A 22,425-nucleotide genomic window follows, 5' to 3' on the forward strand; every position below is an offset into this window, starting at 1 on the left:
CCCAGATTCTATGAATAATCATGGCTGTCACTTTTCAGATGGTCACAGCTCATTCACTGGAGGGTCACAGAACTGATATATTTATTGTCAGCTATATAGTTATTATTTTTAAAATAAATGTCCCCAAAACAGTGGCTGGGCTGCTTTACATTTTATTTGGGCTCCAGTCTAAACTCAGCATACAGCAAAGTGTACAGGTGTTGAGGTGCGGGTGGCAGATGGAGCTCTGAGAAAGCTAGAGGAGAAAATTTAGGATTGCAGCCCTGGGTTGTACCCATCTGCAATGACGATAAACTGGATGTTATTTGCTTGAACTGGCTTTATACATGTGTCTAGTGTACTCCGTGCAAAGTCATGTGAAATTACAATCCCTGCTGGAAGTGCCATCAACCAGTCGTCATGAGAAGCAGATGGAGATTGCCTGAGTCCACCTTTCTTACAGAGCACTGTCAGTGCCTGCAGCTACAACCAGGGGAAAGAAAGGACCAAGGGAGAAAAACAGTGCATGACCTGGGTTTGCGCTAGCTCACTGGCCTGATATCCTAAAGCCGGTTGTGTATAGCTACTAAGTCCAACATACAAATTAAAGCAATAATTTGAGTGCTACCATTATTCCAGGAAAAAAAATGCAAACTTTTTGCTGATGAAAGCGCCAAGAACAGTCTGAACTTTTTGTTGTTGTGCAGCCACTACATCATAATGTATGGTCAGTGAAATCTATCATGACAGAGGATTTTTCAATAAAGTTGCTTGGTTTATTAACATAATATACTATTATTGAGGGCTTTTTCTCCTTGTAGTTAAATATTTTCACATTGTTTAACATAATGATTTTAAACCTAATTTTTAGAATACTTTAAAAAGTACCAAAATGCAGCTGTCCAAATTTTCTTTACTAATTATACCCTGATTCATATCACATCATGATTTTCATACTCACAGAGGAAGGCAAGGGGCCTTTTTGAACTTCTGTTGAAATTGATTTAAAAAAAACTCCTTTTAACCACAGGTTTAGGTCTCAGTGAGCCGTGTCCAGGCACATACAGCTTAAGGTCCTAATGTTACAAATAGTTTTTCATGTCATGAACTCGAAATATTGTACAGTCCCATTTCAGATAATGTTTGCAAGATCGTGGCTCACTAATACACTTGGCTTTGCCCACCAGTTATTTCCAAGTACTTTTAAAACTAAGTGCTGAGACTTCAGTCTTTTCACACACTTATCTACATATATGTAACATTCCCTCAGGCACCAGTAGATGTTACAGTAGGTACTAAATTCCCATTTAAATGGTCGTTGTACACAGATGGGGATTGTCAGCTTCAGGCCATAAACAGATCTTTAGAGTAACCTGTGTATGGCTTCCTTTGATTGCAGAGAAATTAATGGAAAATTGAGTTTGTAATGTGGTCTGCAGCAAGGAAAGGCTTTGTTGAAACGTGTCTTATAAGAACATTTAATGTTGAACTCCAGCTCCGTATTGATGCTGTAGAAAAGTCTATCAATTACAAGTTTTTGAGACAAACCTGTAAAGGCATTCTTTTTAAGTTATATTTATGTAAATTTATAAGACTTACGAAAGTTAATGTGTTTCCATTTTCTCTGTTCAGAGCAGTGTACAAAGATGCTGATTTGTATCTCCTGGATTCTCCTTTTGGACATTTAGACATTTTTACAGAAAAAGAGATATTTGAAAGGTACTGTATGTTTTGATAGATTGTATTTAAGAATCCCACCAAGCAGCACAAAGTAAAACCAAGAACAGAAATTTAATAACAGTACAAAAATACTGAAGTGATCAAAATTGTAGCTTTTGGGGATGTTTATTGTTAGTGATTCTCATGACTGAGTATTTTGTTAGCAGTAGGACAGCATACTGTGCTGGGATCAAGCCTGGGCCAGGTGTGAGTATTACTGCTCCCTCTTCCATCTCAACATATTAAGCCTGCTATAATCTATTACTGCCAAGTGCATGGCTTTCTATCTGGTGTGTCTGTGTACCAGAAAGGCTTCAATTTTAAAACACTTACCTGCTTTGTAAGTATAAATTTTTACAAAAAGCTATATTTTGTCTTGTTTTAATAATCGCTGAAAGACTGGTCACCTGAAAGTGCCCACTGACCAAGAGATTGGCAGCAGGTTGGCCAAAACCAGAGACTTTTGGCTTGTGCTGGTGGTGTAGCTCAGAACACTAAGGACACACACTGCTATCCATGAGCTTTTCAGTCACCATAAGTTTGAAGTTTTGAAATTGAGCTAATACTTCTAGGTTTGGTAGCAAAAGATCTAAGTAACCCTAAGATGAAAAGGAATATTTCATTTTCATGTTGAACTATGCATTTTGGATTGACCTGAAAATGATTAAATTTTCCCTCTTTTTTTGGTTTGTGCGATAAAGTACTCACCCTTTACACATCTCAGCCTCACCACCTCCTTTGTAGTTTGAGGGAGCATCCAAGACTGCTCGTACTGGGAGGGGGGCAGGTAAAAGCAAATAGATTGAAAGTGAACGGGATAAAAGCAACATTTAATCATGAAGAAAAAAATCTAATTTTTAACATTTTCATCTTTTATAGCTGTGTGTGCAAGTTGATGGCGAATAAAACTAGGATCTTGGTTACTTCAAAACTGGAACATTTAAAGATTGCTGACAAAATATTAATTTTACATGAGGGGAGCTGCTATTTCTATGGAACATTTTCTGAGCTTCAGGGTCAACGGCCAGACTTCAGCTCAGAGCTGATGGGATTTGATTCTTTTGATCAGTTCAGTGCAGAGAGAAGAAATTCAATTCTAACCGAGACTCTCCGACGATTTTCCATTGAAGGAGAAGGCATGGGATCACGAAATGAAATAAAGAAGCAATCTTTTAAACAGACATCAGATTTTAATGACAAAAGGAAGAACTCCATAATTATTAACCCCCTTAATGCAAGTAGGAAGTTCTCAGTAGTGCAAAGGAATGGGATGCAGGTCAATGGGATAGAAGATGGCCACAACGACCCACCAGAAAGGAGGCTCTCTCTGGTACCTGATTTGGAACAGGGAGATGTAGGTCTGCTTCGGAGTAACATGCTGAACACCGACCATATGCTGCAAGGTCGGAGGAGGCAATCTGTGTTAAACCTGATGACGGGCACCTCTGTGAACTATGGACCTAACTTTTCCAAAAAGGGAAGTACAACATTTCGGAAAATGTCTATGGTGCCTCAGACAAATCTGTCTTCTGAGATAGACATCTACTCCAGGCGCTTGTCTCGAGACAGTGTCTTGGACATAACTGATGAAATCAATGAAGAGGATTTGAAGGTGCGTGTTGATTTACATTCATCTTGTTTTTTCATATGGTGATAGTTCAGTGCAATATACTCCTTATATATTTTTCTACCCAACTATGTCATTCCTAACACAGTACTTCTCTGTGGAATATCTTTTTGGAATATTGGTGAATTTTTTTTAACTCAAATATAATCTTGGAATCATTGAAACCCTCAAAAATTTATTTTGCCTGATTTTTTATAGTTTTTGAGTGCTATCTGTAGAGGATTTCAATACAGAATTTTAATCATCTCCTGCACTTTAATCTACCTTTAAGATTACTTATGCTAAAATTAAATTTGAAACCATAACATGGAAAAACATTGTTTCAAAACATTTATGTAAAATTGACATTTGAAACATTAAGGCTCACGAAAAAAAACCCACATTTGAAGTACTAGCCCAGTTTTTAAAACTGGAATTTGATCAAATTTGACAAATTTGTCAGACTGCTTAGCTCTTATATTCTGATATAGATAATGAACAGAGGAGTAAGCTGGATTTTACTCTGTTTTTATGGATGTGCTGGGAATTATGCAATTAAGGTTGAGTTTTATACCAAGAACTGGACCAAAATTCCTTTTTTCTAATAACTAGCAACTGGTCATGATGAACTCCTTTCATTTTCAAAACTGACAGCTGATTATCACAGGATAGGAAAATTTTCTAAAGCAATTTCCTAGGTAGAAAAAAGTCTATAAAAAAATATATAAGCTCATAATTTGCTGAGGCACTGCCCATTTTTTCTTTTGCTTTATTGATCTCAGCAGAAAAAAAAAAAACATCTGAGTATTTACAAATTTACTCTAACAGCACAATACAATCTCCATTGAAAGCAAATAGCTATTGATTAACCATTTCTGGGCTTCAAGTAGTGCTGGACAATCTTGGTTGTTTCTTTCAGTGTTGTCTGAAAATTTCAAGTAATCTCTACACTGTGTTGTTATATCAAAGATGACTCAACCAGGCAGTACCTTCCTCTCCAGCCATTATCAGCCAATTTGAATGCTGCGGTTCAATTATTTGGAATGAATTAGCAGAAAGAATGACAGCATTCATGTGTCATAAATTCTCATATATAAATATTGTTAGCCTTCTGACTATGGTCTTATCGATTCTTTGACAGGAATGCTTTACTGATGATGCTGAAAGCATGGGTACTGTTACCACATGGAATACCTATTTCAGATATGTTACCATCCACAAAAACTTGATTTTTGTTCTAATTTTGTGTGTGACTGTCTTCTTAGTTGAGGTAAGAAAATCTGTGCTTGATGTCACGTTACTGCAAATGGTGTTTGTTCAAACTATGTTGTTTGTGACAAAAGGATAAATGGATAAAGCATCAAGACATTAGCTCATGTAGGTATCGCTTATTGGCAACTGCTGTTAAATGATATTGCAGTGACTTTTCTACTGTTTAGATGAGCATTTCTCACCAAAGATACTGATTAGTGCACAGCAGCAGAAGACCCACCTTCTCAAATTATCTCGGTTGTTTTCTGTTGCGTGGTACCATAAGTAAGAATTGTTGCTCTATGCAGGTCTCTTGTTCACAGGTGAATAGTCTTCCGTTTTCTGTTAAAAGATATCTTTGTAGAGCTTTGGGGGGTTAGCAACAATAATTACTAGAACTTTTTTGATGAGCACATACATAATTCTGGAGAACTGCTTTCAAAAATGAGTTAGTAGCTTTGCTCCTTGCAAAAGAAGAGTGGTGAGTACGGCAGAGAGCTGAATGCCTGTGAAGGCATTTAAGGATGGATGAGGCGTTCCTGCAGCATGCAGAGAAGACTTTTTCCAAGTACAGTGGAAAACGCTGTCAGAAAAAGTGCCAAAGAACATCTGCCTGATCATGCAAGTCGGACTATTTTTCTTGTAACAGAAATTGCCTGCTTTTTGTCTTGTCTCCCAATTTACAAAAGACTTTTAGCATATACACAGAATCTCATAGTGTCCTCTTTTACAGTTAATATCCTAAATCAAATGTTTTTCTGAGGGAAGGAACATGTTTTGGAGAGAAGACTGGGAGATTAATGAGACTGTATTCATATGTCAACTTATGAAATATGGTACCAATTTCTCTTGGCGTTTTTCAACATGAACTGAAAGAAGAGAAGAATCCATTAGGAATATAGGCCTAGTTTCTGCCTGATTGTGTCAGTGAAATATTTTTAGCAGTTCTGTGGCATTCAAACTTCTAGTATCGTCAAACCTGGAGAAGGATACGATTGATGGTATCCTGAATTTACACTAATGTTATGTTGTAGGCAATTTAAATTAGTTCTTTTGGACCAGGAATAAAGCCTGGAGCTTAGATCTAGTTTGAGATCCCAAATTTTTAAATCATGTCCAAAAGCATGACAGTATTTAGATGTGTAGCTGTTCTTATCATGTAAGTTTTATTTGCATAGTAGTGGAAAATGGCTGCGTAAACCTACAACAGCAAAGCTGAATATGAGTTGTAGGGGAAAAGGAAATTTTAACTTTGAGGTATGTCAGATTTATCCCCATATATCCAGCATACATTTCTAATCTTGATTACAAATTTTTACTTTTAAATTAGACTAAAACCTTTTTAAATAATTCAAAGCCTCATCTTCTAATTGAAAAACAAATGTCAAATGTATCCATCTAAGTTAAACTTTCCAGTGTGACTGTTGCTTAAGTAAAAGCCTATTGATAAATTAATGGGCTGGAAGATATTCAGTCATAGCACAGACTATATAACCTTTAGCAAATCTCTGTGCATGAGATGAAATACCGTGCCAAGTGGTTATGTGGCCTGTGCTAAGACTTTGTGCCCTTCTGACCTTAGGCAGCGAAGAGAGGCTAGTGATGAACATCCAAGTGCTGAACTGAGAAAGTTGTGACAAGTAAGCTGAAAGTGGAGTTTTGACACCCTTCAGTGCTGGATGGGACTACCGTGGAAATGCTAGAGATGCTATTTTAGATTTAGAATGGATGGTTTTGTTTTGTAGGTCCCAAGAAGAATTATGTAAAACTAGCAGCCAAGCAATATCAGACACATAGATTTATCAAATGTAGATATCAGCTAGCAAGAACAACAATGCAAAAATAACAGCGTTAAAGGTTTGACATTCATATTTGAATAGCTGCCTTTGAAGATATTGAGAGACTTACTCTTTTAGGGCCATCAGGAAATATTAATCTTTAAAACTTAAAATGTGCTAAAGCATACAGTGAATGTTCCTTGTCATTAGGAATGCATTAGCAAGCCTTTGTTAATAGTATGGTAAAAAACAATAAAAGAATATTTAGGCACTTGAGAGCCTGATGTAATACAAGTCTAAATGTAGCTTTCCTGGTGGGATGCACTAAACGGTTTCTGTGGAAAGAGGAGCAGATATGACAAGGTTTTTGCTTCAAGGAAGTTTGACTTCCATCCATTTATAATGCTCTCTCTACAAACAATTATAAATTCAGTGAAAGAAGATAAGTAAGAAAAAATACACAATATGACAAGACAAAAAATTGACTCTGTTTTCTTTGGTCACAGGTAGCTGCTTCTCTTGCTGGTTTATGGTTTCTTAAAGAGTAAGTAGGGGTGATCATTTATTGAGAGACTGGGGTCTCCTTTATATTGATTTTTGCTATAAATAATTAATAAATTCTGCCAGAAGTCTATATGGATAGGCACTAGCTTATACTCAATAAAATGGTTCATAGATGGATGATCTAAATACCTCACATAGGTGGTATCTTAAGCTGATACTTCTTTAAGTGCTAACAATCAAATGGTTTGTGCCTTGTTATTGAGCACATAACAATTCACGCAAGACTTTTCCTGGGTCAGCTCACTCCAGAGATGCATGGACTTGATTATCCTGAATACACTGTGGTTCACCGCTCTTTCAGAGGTGCCAGGTGAGACATTTGCTTAGGAACATTTTAAGGGAGCAGTTTCTGTAAGACCCCATTTGTACAATTTCCTCTGCCCACGTATGAAAAACTCCGAGAAGTTGCAGGGTCAGGCAGGTGAAGCTTAAAACATAGTGAGCATCGGTATGGCTTTTCCTAGGTTAATGCTTTTGTTCCCTGTTTTAGTCCTGCAGCACTAAGCCTATATGTTTGAGTATAGAAAGCATATGGTGACTTAAGTCCGATCTGAAGGAGGAGGGAATTATGGCAATGTCCCCTTACAATAGGTCACTAAGGCCTTTGAATTTTATAGTACACCTGCAGCATTTTACTTCCATAATAATTCACTTTTTTCAACACTTAAACTATTTTTTCTGGTTAGAAGTGGATGCATTTTCCTTGGTTAGGATAGTTTTGTCAGTGATTAAACTGGCAGTAGATTTGCAAGAGACTACCAAAGCAGTACATTTTCACAGCAGTTTGGAGAAAACTGTTGGAGGGATCGTAGGTATATACCAATGGCTTAATTTCCAACTTGGTAAAAACCCTTCATTGCACAATTGCAACTAATTTCAGAAATTACTACAAGTGCTGATAGGCACCTGAATCACCAAAGGTATCTGAGGAGATGAATAAGCCATTTATTGCCTTGATCCCTGAACACACACAGAGTAACTTTGCCTTAGTGGAACATGGGTTAATTCATAATTTATATTTCATACATGCAGGACAATTTAAAAAATGACTGGCAATATCTGTAACTAACCATTAACATAGTTTTAAAACAAATGAACATTGCAGTACTATTTGTTTAGTAGAGAAAATAAAAGAGAAAGAAACGCAATTTCCAGTAATGCATTTATGTTTAATTTTCATCATGCAGGACAGCTTTGAAAGCAAATGCAACACAATCAGAAAACAGTACCTCTGACAAACCTCCTGTGATTGTCACTGGCACTAGCACCTACTACATCATTTATATCTACGTGGGAGTGGCGGATACCCTGCTGGCCATGGGAATCTTCAGAGGTTTGCCCCTTGTGCATACGCTTATAACAGTGTCTAAAATTCTTCATCAAAAGATGGTGCACGCAGTTCTTCATGCACCTATGTCAACATTCAACTCTTGGAAAGCAGGTAACTGAGATGGGAACTGATTGACTCATGTATGGGTTTCATTTCAATTAAACAGTTTTCATTCTGTTAAAGGATACTGTTGCTTTCCATTTACATTTTCAGTCAAGCCGAATGTTAGAAGTTTGCTACATAAAGTAATTTGTGAATCTTTTAATGAACCTTGATTGCACTTTAAGTGTGACATATTTCAGTTGTCAATTCTGATTCTGAAATATCACCTTGTAAGTTGGAGAAAATTAATTGTTAACTGTTTGAGTCAATAAAACCAGAATAACTTCTAATGAATAGATTTTGTCTAAAACTGCAATAGAAAAGATAGTCAGCTATGTGGTGAATGACAAGGAGTCAGGTGTGGATGATAAATAGTGCTTTATTTCATGACTAGTCCTACTAAAATGACATAAAGCATCAGTTAGTGTGAATAATGGTATACGTATTCAAATTTGGCTCTGGAGTTGATATGCAGTTCATTATATAACTGGTGCAACAAGTTCCGTCTCCCACTGTGCATGCAATTCCTATCCCATACTCTTCTTACTGGTACGTACTAGATTACAGGAGACGCTGGTAAATGACAATACAACATAGGGTTTCTCCTTAATTTTCCCATTATATTCTTAATTCTGTTGTTACCTGGTGATTAATACAATAATTCTGCTCGGAAACTAAGAAACTAGTGTACAAACTCATACAAATGCTGATGTGCAAATTACCTGTATATCAGCAGAGCCTGCTGCATAAGGGGTACAGACCTTATGCTTTGTGCCTCTGTTTCTGTCCTGTTTAATTATGTTTCTTTGTTTTTATTACATTTTCCTGGGTTTTTTCCGAGATTCCAAGAGCTGAAACAGAAGTTGTGGAGCCAAATTCCTCCCTGGGGAAAGAAGCTGTAGCTCCACTAAACTGTAATGGAATTGCTTGTAATAAAGAAAAATCTTGTGCTTATCCTTAATATTTTGTATTCAGAAAAAAGTTGTAATTTTTGTTAAAGTAATAAATGTAGGATTTTTGAGGTGTTAAAATGTTTAACTTTTTTTTCTTAATCCATAGGTGGTATGCTTAACAGATTCTCAAAAGATACGGCAGTACTGGATGACTTACTTCCACTCACAGTATTTGACTTCATTCAGGTTTGTAGAATAAAAGTTCTAAATTTTGCTGTCTTATAGCACTGTAAAGTTTCAGTCATACATCGTGCAAAAGAAATCATATTAATAAGAAGAAATAACAACTGGAATTAAATCCTTCTTCCTTTTTTTTCAGTCTGTATATCTGTTTACATAGATGCTTGTCTTCTAAGTCAACTTCATTGCTTCTTTTTTGAGTACTTGCCTGTACGTGTACCTCTACTGTTTGTGCAAACTACTTTTAGTACTCAGGCTCAGAAACATTTTTGCCCTGCAGACTCCTACAGTACAAGTATCCCTGCTGCTGCCCACATTCAACTTCAAAGGTGTAAAGGGTGTTCCTTAGTTTCTTTCAGTTATCTTGGCTCAGGATTAATATTCTTTTCATGCTATCCTTTGATTGCATTCAGTCATTTTCATGACTTTACCTCCTTAGCCTCTTCTGTTCCCAGTTTGCTAGCATCACTCTTAACTTCCTTCTTCTTTTTTGTTGACTGTATTCTTGTTTTTTCTGTTCTTTTATCTTCTGTGGAAACTCTTCCAGGCCTGACTTATTGGGCAATTTGACCAACGATGATGTGCTTTCAACTCTCAGTTGGGCAGTTCTCTTTTTTTTCTTTTTTTCTTTTGCCATTCACAAGTTTGACTGCCTAATTTTGTCTTTTATCCTTCACATCTTTGTGGCTTCCCCTGAGTCTCTGGGATTTAAGGTGAGTCTGTCAGGCACTGGATAACTATTTGTGATGGCGGAGAGCTTTAGATGAGTCTACTCCTCGGAGGAATTTTACATCCCTAAGAGTTGTAGAATTGCAAACTTTTTATTTTGTGAATGGAAAGGCTTGTTTCCAGCATACCTCCTGGGAAACTCCATGCATTGCAAAATCTTGAGTTCTGAATGAACTTCCACTTCATCCACACTGAAGAGAACATTGAAGAAATACAGAGATAGAGGCAATTCCAGTGTTTCTCAAGGAGGATGCCTTTTTTTGCTCCCCATCCTGCCTATTCTGAGACTTTGTGGCTCTGTGTGGATCCCAGCACCCCTCATTAGTGTTCCACCACTAATGCTGCAATGCCAGCTTTTCCTCAGATAGAGCTGGTTCCCAGAACATTTGGAAAATAAAAGCAAAAGCTTCCCTGGCTCTCCTGTTCCTCTCTACCTTTATTTAGGAGATATGCAGGCCTGACTTAATCAATCCAAGCACTGCTGCGCAGATTGCCTCTCTCCATCTGTGAGTTTACTCTGTTTTACAATCCCTGCCAACACGATGGTCTGGTCAAAACTGAGTGCCTTTCCCTATATCTTTGCTAGCAATTGTTAACTTTGACTCATGACTTTAGAGAGGCCAGTGCAGCTCCACATGAAGAGGTTCAAGGACATTACAGCTCTCCTTCATGTCCTGCTGATGTCATGAAGATCTGCTGAATGAGTAAACATGGACATTGAGACCTTCTCTGAATCACTGATGTCATCTTCGGTGTGATCAGGATTCACTACTGTCTTTTCTGGTGTGGCCGTTTTGTTTCTGATATTTTGCATTTGGATGTTATTCCAAAATTATTTTAGTTAGTCTGTCTCTACATTTCAAACTCTCTACAAGAAACTGACTAGTTTTTCATGTTTCCAGGGATAAGGAAAATCCCTAGATTTGGCTTTTCTGTTCTGATGCCTTTCAGAGGCAAACCTATAGTCTAATGCCACATAGGTTCACTTCTGTCTTCTCAGTCTCAACTGCAGAGGCTCCTGGATATGCATGATAAGCTGCCCTGTCTTTCCAGGTTCTTCTGGTGAAGATCATTGAAGCTACCCGCTGTCTTGAATACTTTTTACCAGTCATTCCTTCATAAGACATTTCTTCTGATCCTCCATAGATTCAGACTTGTTTGGCAGCTTCAGGCTTCCATAGACTCTGCTAATGAACAAAGTCAGATTCCTCTGAAAGATACAGAGAAATTATATATATGCCTTTTTCCTTCTGTGCTGTTTATCACAGAGTCACAGAATGGTTGAAGTTGGAAGGGACCTCTGGACCTAGGGCCTGGGACCTCTCCCACCCCTCTGCTCAAAGCAGGGTCAGCTAGAGCAGGTTGGTCAGGGCTGTGTTGGATTTTGGATATCTCCAAGGGTGGAGACTCTACAACTTCTCTGAGCAATCTGTTTCAGTGTTTGACCATCCCCACAATAAAAATGCTTTTTCTTATGCTTAAATGGAATTTTGTGCATTTCAACTTGTGCCCATTGCCTCTTATCTTCCCACTGGGTGCCACTGAGAAGAATCTGGCTCAGGCTTATTTGCTCCACACCAAATACCTATTGGGATTTTCATAAATAGAATATAATTTTTAAACTTACATAATTTATAAAAATTATTTGCATATATGCACACATTTATAATTTATATAAATATAATAAATACCATCAGATACTTATACAAAGTGATAAGATCCCCCTAAGCCTTCTCTTAAGGCTAAACAATCCTAGCTCTATCAGCCTGTCCTCATATATGAGATGCTGCAGTCCCTTTGTCATCTTCAAGACCTTTCACTGGACTCGCTCCAGTATTCCTGTCTCTCTCTTGTACTGGCAAGCCCACTCCAGATACAGTTTCACTGCTGCTGAAGAGAGAGGAAGGATCACCTTCCTTGATCTTCTGACGATGCTGCCCTTGTTGGCCTCCCTTGCTGCAGGGGCGTATTGCTGCCTCATGGTCCACCGGGACCCCCAAGGCCTTCTCTTCAAAGCTGCTTCCCAGTCAGTCAGCCTCCAGCCTGTACTGGTGAATGTGGTTATTCCTTTCCAGGTGCAGAGATCTACAGAAAAGGTTAGATTCTAAATGTACTGGGATGCCTAAATCTGAGTCTTGCGGAGATGGAGACTTTGGTCTCCGCTAGCCTTCAGTTTATGTTTGCATAAGGTCATCCTTCTGACTTCTGAGCTTTTCCCAAGAATTTGATGCAAAATTTTAGAGCTGGCTCTTATTCCCTCTTCTATGAGAAAGAGCTGGTAGATGACTCCATCTAACTCCTTGTTCAGGGACACTGCCTCCTTCTCTGTTGCAGCTGTGGATGTCATGACGTAGTTTTTCTTAGGACTTTTATAGGTATTACACATATCAGGGGACCTTCCCTTTTAGGGAGCAGGGCTTTTCATCCAGGATGAATGAGGCTTCACGATGAAAGAGGCTGGGGTTACTCTCCAGTCACTGGGATATACCCAGTTTCCCATTAAAAAAGAAGCGGTATTAACCTTTACATGAACAACAAGAGATAGCAACTGTGATGTTTTCCCCGACAGCTCTCTGACCTGCTTGCGTACATCTTGGGTATGAATTGTAGCCAGCTAATGATGGCAGCAGCATTGCCACTAGTTTTAACATCCATCTCAGTCTTCCACCAGTGCTTACAGTGGGGTCATCATTTTTTGGAGATCCTTCATGTGACACGCTCATCCCTACGGTTTAATGTAGTCCCACTCAAAAGGTCATAGTGAACTCACTGGACATTTATCCCTATGGTCATGACTGGTTTTCCCTAAACGATAAACCCCCATTGGTAAACCAGATTGGCTGCTGCAGTCATCACCTGAACCCTTGCTGAATTTCTGTCTCCACCACCAGCTGCATTTTCCAAACTGGTGACACAGAGGAAGCACGGGACTGTGTCTCCCCATCTGGCCTCTGTCCCAGGCCTCAAAGCTCAGCACCTGGGGTCACTGCAGCACAGCACTGTGGCTCTTAACTGGGCTGCATGAGCCCTCTGCTGCCATTCCCCGAGTATATGCCAAGGTAGCTGGCTTGTGTGTTGATTTTTGCTACTGCCTTTTTAGAGAAGGTGTCATCTTCTATTGGACTTTACACTTATTTTGTGTTCGGAGTTTATGAGACAACAAAAATTGTCATATTCAACTTTTTAGTGAAATAATTGTTGGGCCAGCAGTGAGAACAATATGGCATCATGGTGGCCTTTGCAAAATTTGAGTAAATGATGGAAACAGGAATTAAAACAGTCACTGTGTGACTGTGTAATCTCAAGTAATGTGAGAGCTGTATAACTTGGCTCAATATCAGTTGAACAGGCCATGCGCTTCTTAAAAATTAGAGATAGAAGAGGTACTAAATTCTCCAGTTTGAAATAATGAGTAAACACAAATCCATTCTTGCATTGCTACAGACCAGTGCTATAGAGTCTGCACAAGCATAACCCATGTATGTTACCATTCTTTGAAGAAAAAGGAGGAAAACAGTGAAACAAATCTTTAACTAGTTCAGCTGTTACAGTAATTTTTTTTTCATGAACTTTGATGCTGCTATTGCATTGCTCAGATTTCTGATGAAAACAAAGGGTAGGAAACCTGGAACACGCCTACCTGTTTGTGAACGACCTCTGACTTGGAGTACTGAGAATTTAAATCCTTCCTTGAATTTATGTGGATGCAAAAGCATCAACTGCAGGTTTCTTCCTAATGTGAAATTCGTTTTGCTTTCCATGTATTTCTTTGCTGACTGGTCATTTGCAGTGATGTTTCAATGCGATGTTCATCATTTTGTCCAAATTGTCCGTTTGCAGTTGCTTTAGGCTGATAAGTTTGCAGTTTGAAGTAGTTGTTTAGTGTGAAAGGTAACACCCTGATACAAAGCAGAGCTTTGCTATTCTGTGTACACTGATATACTTGATTCTCATTAGATTTAGGTATGAGACAAAAACAATCTAAGTGCTTAAGGTGCTTCTAGAGAAAAGACCAAGGCTTGAGTTAACTAAACCAGTCTGGAGCTACTGAGGATGAGGTCTTATGAGAATGGTAGTAGTCTCTGGTGGGTTAAATAGATTAACTCCTGAATGATTTTTGAGTCATCTGTCACCTTAAAACATCTTTTTTTCTCTTGAAACTGCTAATTTTTCATACCACAAGTCCTCTTACGACTTATTTCCTGTCTTCTGATCAGGATGAATAGTAGTGCTAGTTTCATGTGTGGGTTACAGTCCCTTGAGCAAGAGACATTTTCTGACCCTCAGAAGAACCGCTTGGCCCAGAACCTGCAGGAGACTGGCACTCAGGTCCTGACAGTCTGGCACACCTAGTCCAGACAAGACAGGGACAGCACCGTGAGGTTTGGGAGGTGGCTGCAGATATTGCAAGTGTCATTCTTACAATTTTAACTGGAGAGCAAGTGCCTAGCTGCCATTGTTTTTGTGTGGCTTCATAATTTAGAAGCCTGCAATACTGGTTGTAGTACAGAAAACACTTCTTCCATCTATTTGAAAAGATGGAAGCTTATTCCAACAGGTTATGGATCTGGTCTTGGTTATTCATGATCTTTCATCGAGGTTTGTTCTCAGCTGCAAATCCTACTTAGGTTAGCACTTTATGTTTGTTGAAACAATACGTAGTTACCATGGGAAGGAGATTCATCACCAATCTCTAGTCTATAAAATGACACGTTTACTATATCAATAGTATTTTTCTTTCATTCTACAGTTAATACTGATTGTGATTGGCGCTATAACAGTAGTCTCAATATTACAACCCTACATCTTCCTGGCATCAGTGCCTGTGATAGCAGCCTTTATTGTGTTAAGGGCATACTTCCTCCACACTTCTCAGCAGCTGAAACAACTGGAATCTGAAGGTAGGAGCAGCAAAATTGGTAGACTTCTAAATCCACAACAAATCAATTGAGAAGTGATTCACCCTTTCACCTCTTCTTTGCCTTTTCTCTTGCAAGATGCCATTGTCTCTGGGAGCAGAACACATACCTCCTTAAAGCCAGTGCTGCTACTGATCCAGCCAATACTGAGTGCTCTGCTGCCAAAGAGCAATGGAGAAGATCTTTTTAAAGCTGGGCTTTATCACCACTGCAGCTGAAAACAAATAAAGTCCTGACATACAGTTTTCTTGAGAGTAAACATAACTTGAAAAATTGTGGTCAGACTTGGTATGTGCCCAAAGAGTTTGTTTCTTTATAAGAAAAAGCTAGAATGGATATGTCTTGATTGCAAGTAATTCTTATTTCTGAATAAGCTATTTGACTAAATTTTCTTCCTCCCCCCCATTAAGAGTCTAACACGTTCCCAATAAAACAGAAAACCTCATTCTGAAGTGTGGGTTTGCAGATCAGGCACTGTGGCCTGGCTTTATAACAAACTGGCAGATCCTCAGCAAATTAGTCCTGAATCTTAAACACTGATGATCCTCTTCCCTTTTACTTAAGTGTAATTCTGAAGTTCCTCAGATCTAAATCTAAATTTCTTTGATGTTCACAGGGATCCAGCATTGGCCCACCACTTTTTATGTAATGCAAGATCTGCTTAAAATTACCATGTCAGTACAGTGGAATCCAGAGTATTAAAGTACTCTGTCTGTGCTAAAAAAGCTTCACTCAATAGAGTTATCAGAATTGCAGGAATTCATTTTGCCCGGGGAGGAGCCGCCTTTCTCTTGTGGCATCTTACGGCAGGCCAGGAGCTTCCCCGAGTAGTACGCTAACTAGTACGTGGTCCCTTCCTGGCAATAGACTGAATGGAATTTCAACCCATTCATGCAAAGACTGTTGTTGTATATCCTGTGCTAGGATTACTTCAGGCATGTACTCCAACAAAGTATGTAAATTAAACACTGACAATAGTTATATTGCTGTGAGTTAGAGCATAGGGCTGTGTATTTGCATTGTATCAAAGGTATTTGCTTATGAGTGTTCATGATGTTTCTAATTTAAACACTTTACAGCTCGGAGTCCAATATTCACCCATCTTGTTACAAGCTTAAAAGGGTTGTGGACACTGAGAGCTTTCGGGCGGCAGCCATATTTTGAGACTTTATTTCACAAAGCCCTGAACCTACACACGGCAAACTGGTTTCTCTACCTGTCAACACTGCGCTGGTTCCAGATGAGGATAGAAATGATTTTTGTTGTCTTTTTTGTTGCTGTGGCGTTCATCTCTATCATAACTACAGGTACAGTAACTTTACTCAAGTACTGAAATGGAAGTCTTCTGCTTCTGCTTAACAGCTCAGCTTTAGAAACTTCTGAGGAGAATAAACCGTTGCAACATTTAGCATACAGTGGAGTCACTGATTTAAGTATGTCATAATAGTAAACACAATTTAATTGAAATAGAAATTACGCCATTATTATCTGCAATCTGATGTTGTAGAGGACTCATTAAAGGGATTAATCTGAAGATAATATCTGAAGGGAGAGAACTTTCCTTTTCTTGACTGCAAGTGCTGTAAAAGTAATCTCATGTGTTTTAAACCATGTTAATGTAACTATGTTAGTGTACTGAAAAGCTTGGATGTTGATTATCATCTGTATACCTCAAAGTTTTTTAGTAAATAGAGGTTAATGTTCCTCTCATTTACAAATGGCTGAGACATGCAAAGTTTTAATGATCTTTTAAAGCCACACCAATAGCAGAAATAGTCATCCAGTTCTCTAATTCCCAACCCACTGACCCATTTTCCAATGTGAAGTTTTGCAAATTCCATTCAAAATCCTGTAAACCCAGTACACGAATGAGAATTACCCTATACCTTACTATCTTACTTTTATTTGAAATGCTGCCCATGGCTGGCCAGGCATAGCCAGTCTCCAACAAGAAGAGGATAGGAAGTGAATATCCCCAAAATGTTGGAATAATTCAGTTCTGTGGAAAAGCTCAGCAGGTTTAGCTACAGATTACTTCAAATACAGTTTTGAATTCACTATGCTGTTGTTATGTATATTTTTTGATTTTGATTCTCAGGTATTATTCTCCCTCTCCCAAGTTTTACACTGAACTTTGTGTGCAGGATCTGGATGCAGTTTCAATACTATGGTTGCTGATGAACAAGAATTTGCTGATTTTGTGAAGGAGGTTTTTGGTTCTAATAATATTCAAATTTCATTTGATCACACTTCAGTGTTGAAAAGGAGTTATATAAAAGTGTACCTTTTATCAAATATTGTATTGTGTATGAAATGCTATCCTCTATTTCTTGTATAAGGAACTCTCCTGATTCTTAGGAAAAAAAAATCCAACCACACAAATACTTCTGTATGAAAATATGCACCTACAGCACTTTTGTTACAAAAGAGACTTTTAATTCCCCTAAAATTCATAGGGAAGCAATATCCCCTGCTGCCCTTCTCATTTTTTACTTTTGTGCTTAGTAGTTTGGTGTGTTTTAGGAAAACTAACTGTTTCTTGTGTTATTGTTTTTCTGGATATTTTATTTGAGAAAAGGAGTTAGAAACAAAATGTGAAAATTTGTCAACTTGCCACAACTGTAAATGTTACTGTTACAGGTAATAGGTCCTTGGAGCAACACTAAATTCCTTTTCTTAATCTGCCAGCTTTCAGGAGGAATATTTTGCTTTTATTGTTTACTTCTATAATTACTCTGATAATGAGATGTCTATAAGCAAAACAAGAGGAAGTTTGTTGAAGAAAGCCATAGAAGAAATAAGAAGAAATCATAGAAAGGCATTTGGCTTAAATTCTCAATTCCATTTAACACATAGTAAGATTAAAAATCAACAGTGGGGTAGTTTAAATGCTTATATTGTGTTGTATGAACTCATAAAGGAAAATCCCTGGAAAATTCCATGCTTGTTAGAGCAGACAATTAAAGCAAAAGAATTTATATCTGCATCTTTGTGGAACGGTAAGGAGAACATATCCTCTATTTGTCCAAGAAATGAAAATGTAAACCAGCACAACTATTTTGAATTTTAAAGTTGTTAGCTGTGGTGTTTTAGTCAGATAAGAGTAATTTCACAGATTCATATGTGTTGCAAAAAGGAAACTGAAATCAAGACTGCAGAGGCCTGATTCTGTTCACAGCTTAAGTACCATGATTTAATTTTTTCTTCTGCCAAACCAAGATCAGGGTTTCTAGTTAATTCAGTGCCAAAGCCAGGTGTTTAACTGATGATTAAGCTCTCAGTCCTTTGTATAATTAACAAATCCATGTTTTCTCCATGAAATAAAAAGAGAAGAGAATGTGAACATGTATTTTAAGATACACATGCTAATTTTCTGATTTCTATTGGCTTTTTATTTGCATATAAATTGAATGTGTTTTTCTCTCTGCAGGTGATGGACCAGGTAGTGTTGGCATTATTCTTACTTTAGCTATGAACATCATGGGAACCTTGCAGTGGGCAGTAAACTCAAGCATAGATGTGGATAGTTTGGTAAGCATAAAATGCACTATGCTGTGCTTTCTTTTGAGGAATTGCTTTATTTTGTTGATTATGGGTGTTCAGTGAGTTATTCTGGGAGTTTGATATCATGCAGATGTGTCAGAAAAGTTCCACTCATACCTTTCATAGCAACCTACCAGCTTTGGCACAGCACAAACTGAGGGTTTTTTGTGATCAAAATTTTTCCTGGACTAGAATAGGCAACAGCAAATAATTGCATTTGAGGATTCAGACTGCAGATGTAGCAGTGATGGGAAAACTTCAAAAAGGCTTGGAGTTATTTTGTTATGATTATATACCTTACTCAGTCTACTTAAGGGCTTTGCACAGCAGATCATGATGGATGTTTTTGAGCTCCTTCCATGCAAAATCAATAGTGATTTAAAAATCTGTCCTAAGCTTCCCTGGGGGTCTTTTTCTGGTTTTGTGTAAAATAACCTCTGAGATAAGGCTTTGGAGTTGTACCTGTTTACTCCTTTAATTTGCGTAGTTAGTTCGTTAGCTAGGATTGGCTTTAAAACAGAATATTTCACAAGATTAACTCATCATTACTTGTTTGTTGAGATATGAGAAGCAGACAGGAAACTCATAAAAGAATATGTTTGTTCTTGCAGTTTTCATCATACTTTAATGTATGAAAGTTTTAGATGTTATTTTAAAATGCAATAGTTACTTCTCTGTTTACACTTCAGGCATTCCAGGATTTATTTTAGACAGAATTCTTGTAACAAAATGCAGTAGTCTTATAAACCAAAAAAAATTTCCGAGAAGAAAAAAATCTCCCACATCCAGTCATACCCTCTCTGAACCCTAAATTAGCTTCTCAAGCCAACTATTTCAGTATTGGAAAACAAACAACTTTTACAGCAGACCGTGGATACTGTTAAATCCTGATTAGCTGAAATGAGTTGTTTAAAAAAAACTAATTGGGACAGACGGTGACAGTGAAGGAATATTTGCCAGTTTGACATATTTTTTTTAAATAAGTGATTCAACCAGCCTCATCCTGAAGGAAATCCTTAAGAGCCCCAGAACTGGTAATTAACCACTTACAACATCTAATCTCTTGTTTATGTGTGTGACTGGTGATAGTCCAGAAAGCTGACTGCCATTCAGGGACACATTTTTTCCCTATCCACAAATTGTTTTATGCTGACTCTTTCTTCACTTGTTAGAACAGCCTGTCTTGAAGGGCAGGCACTTTGTGAAAGGGCTTCTTTGCCGTAACTGCAAGACATGCCAAACAGCAGTTTTGTGACTGATAATGAAGTAAAATATGCTGTTGGTAAGGCACGACAGTGACAACAACGTTCAATCAGCTCTCATTTGTAAACTCCATCTTAGCCCTGTAAGGCATGATGTGATTGTTTTATGTATAACAATCTGTATAAGAATCATGTGCACATATTATATGGCTTAAGACAAACTGAAGGTGTTTCACAAGAGCGACAGAAAGTCTTACTAGTAGGATTCAGAGGGTGCTGAACACACTAGTGTTTTAATAAAGAAAAACTTACCCTTTTTTAAAATACATTGATATTAAAATGTCATCTATTAGTAGCAATAAAGAAGTAACTCCCTTTCCCCTGAAAAGAAAGCCTCAAGTTGCTTTAGATGTTTGTGAGTACTTTTCTCTATATTAAGAGAAATTACTGTACTGGAGCACCGGTTATATTATATTAATGATAGCCTTTCTAAGGTGCATCAGTTTATAGGTGGATCCTCTGGACTTTTTTGGGCAATGGATAGCTCCTGACCGCCATCCCATGGATTTTTAGGTATCCCAGGTGACTAACAGATATTGCTGGCAGGATGCTTTTCCTGATATTCAAAAGCTGCTTCTGTGCACAAGCAAATAAGAATAGCTTCACGGTTTCAGGATAATGAAACTGCTTCACCGGGTGATGCAGGTGTATTATTTCCCACTCTTTGTGTTCTCTACATTTAGCACTTCCCTCTTTAAAGACTTTTACAATTATTTGGTTACAGAAGTCCTGCAAAGGCTTGCATGTGTACCTGACTTAGTACTCTATTTGGTTATACTCTATCTTTCTCTCAAGCAGTATTTGGAAGCTCCCCACAGGACCAGATTGGCCAGAACTGACACATCTCCATGTGTATCCTGTTACAGATATGCATGCACCGCTCTAGATGACATCACTCTTGCCCTTCCTTGAGCAGCTGTGACATCCATGCTTACAAGCCTGCACACAAGCATGCCTGAGTGTATAGCACATTTGTAGGTGGCAGTCTTTGGTTGTCAGATAAGCTGGAGTTTTCTGCAAGTGGTTGAAGCCCATGCCCGAAGCTATAGCTGCTGCAATTAGTACATAATATTAAGCTTGTTCTGAGTTGTTTTACAAGATACGCAAGGTACGGGACATCAGTGAAATAAATACAAGCAAAAGGACAGGAAGGCAGGGGAACAGGGAAGCGGGATCACGTGAAGAAGGAAAAAATGTACCAGAAGAAATACTGGCCAAAGAGATGGCTAGGTGGCAAATTTGACTTTATTCCACACGATCTCCTTCTTGAGCTTTCTGTGGCACTGGCATACATATTGAAGAAATCTGAGTTTCTAGGTTGGGTTTTGTTTTTATATACACAGATATACTCTTTGAAGCAATTTCTGTTGAACTGGTTTGGCTTTAACTGAAAAATCCCCATTGTTTTTTAATACCCCATAATGGTTTTGGCATTTCATTCTCTACAGCCCTGATACTTTATCTGCTCTGTTTTTTGTTTTTTGTTTTTTGTTTTTTTTTTAAAACATATGTGGTCATCTGACAGCTATCCATTGTTTCATTTAAAGCTGCCAGTTAGGCTAGATTTATCTTTTCACTTTGATCATTTCTGCTAATATCCCTTTAGCTGGTTTTCAGTCTTCTTATCCCTCCAGGCAGTCATGTAGTATTTTTAATTTTTTTCCTTCATAAGGAAATAGAAAATAAGTTTTCCAGTAACTGCTGCTTTCACAGATAAGCATTGGCTAGTCCCAGTGGACTGTTTTAATGCTTTATAACCTCCTCCTTCACTGATGTGTATCCTGCAGTAGCAGTGCTAAAACTAGAAAGGACAATTCCTTTTATCAGGGAAAGAGAAAATGCCATGCTTTTACTGTTGCCAAGATTATTTATGCAAGGAGATATAAAAAGAATCCCCCAAAGAGATACTAAAACCAGACCTGCTAAACCTCACAGTGCCCCACCCTGTACATCAAGGATGCTGCAGAATTAAAGTAGTACATGGTAGAGAAGAGGACAAAAGAAAAAATTAGGACTGTGAAAGATAATGGTGCTTTTAGGGCTGGTTTTCATGCTTTTATTTTCCCATGCTATTTCACCTGTTCAGCTGGTTTGTTTGTTTTTCTTTAACTAGGACATGATCTTAATATGCTTTTTACTACTGTCAGCAGAAAACTTGAGAACATTGTTAATCTCCAAAGTTTAAATAGGCTAAACACTTGACTGTAAAATCTGCATCAGAATGACAATTCTTGAAGTGAGGTGTTGGTTATCTGGAAGGGAACAGAATCAAGAAAAAACTGTTAGAACATTTCCTTTTCTGCCCGCAAAGCAGTGTGAGAAAGAGCAAAAAAAAAATCAGTACAAGTTTGACATGAATGAAATATTTCATTTTTGCAGTTGGGAAAAGGAGTATATGTCCTATAAGTGCACACAAAATGTAACAGCAGAAGATGTGAACCATAAAGCCATATGGTCTGCCTGCATTGACCCAGTTTTTGCAGTGACTTAATGCACAGGGTTTTTTCACA

The 22,425-nt window shown here is 38.0% G+C and overlaps 1 protein-coding gene across 2 annotated transcripts in view; it reads left to right on the plus strand.

Moving 5' to 3' along the window:
- CFTR (CF transmembrane conductance regulator) overlaps positions 1–22,425 on the plus strand; it is a 90,498-nt gene that overhangs the window by 47,249 nt on the left and 20,824 nt on the right. The window contains exons 13-21 of one of the 2 annotated variants that reach the window (XM_082309133.1): positions 1,612–1,698; positions 2,578–3,310; positions 4,446–4,574; positions 6,840–6,877; positions 8,085–8,338; positions 9,389–9,468; positions 14,942–15,092; positions 16,190–16,417; positions 18,541–18,641. In XM_082309133.1, coding sequence (XP_082165259.1) covers positions 1,612–1,698; positions 2,578–3,310; positions 4,446–4,574; positions 6,840–6,877; positions 8,085–8,338; positions 9,389–9,468; positions 14,942–15,092; positions 16,190–16,417; positions 18,541–18,641 — 1,801 coding nt within the window. Of the gene's footprint in view, positions 1–1,611; positions 1,699–2,577; positions 3,311–4,445; positions 4,616–6,839; positions 6,878–8,084; positions 8,339–9,388; positions 9,469–14,941; positions 15,093–16,189; positions 16,418–18,540; positions 18,642–22,425 lie in introns of both variants that reach the window. The other variant, XM_082309132.1, reaches the window with a different exon arrangement.

Source organism: Platalea leucorodia (genome assembly GCF_965183815.1).
Source record: "Platalea leucorodia genome assembly, chromosome: 4".
NCBI lineage: Eukaryota > Metazoa > Chordata > Aves > Pelecaniformes > Threskiornithidae > Platalea > Platalea leucorodia.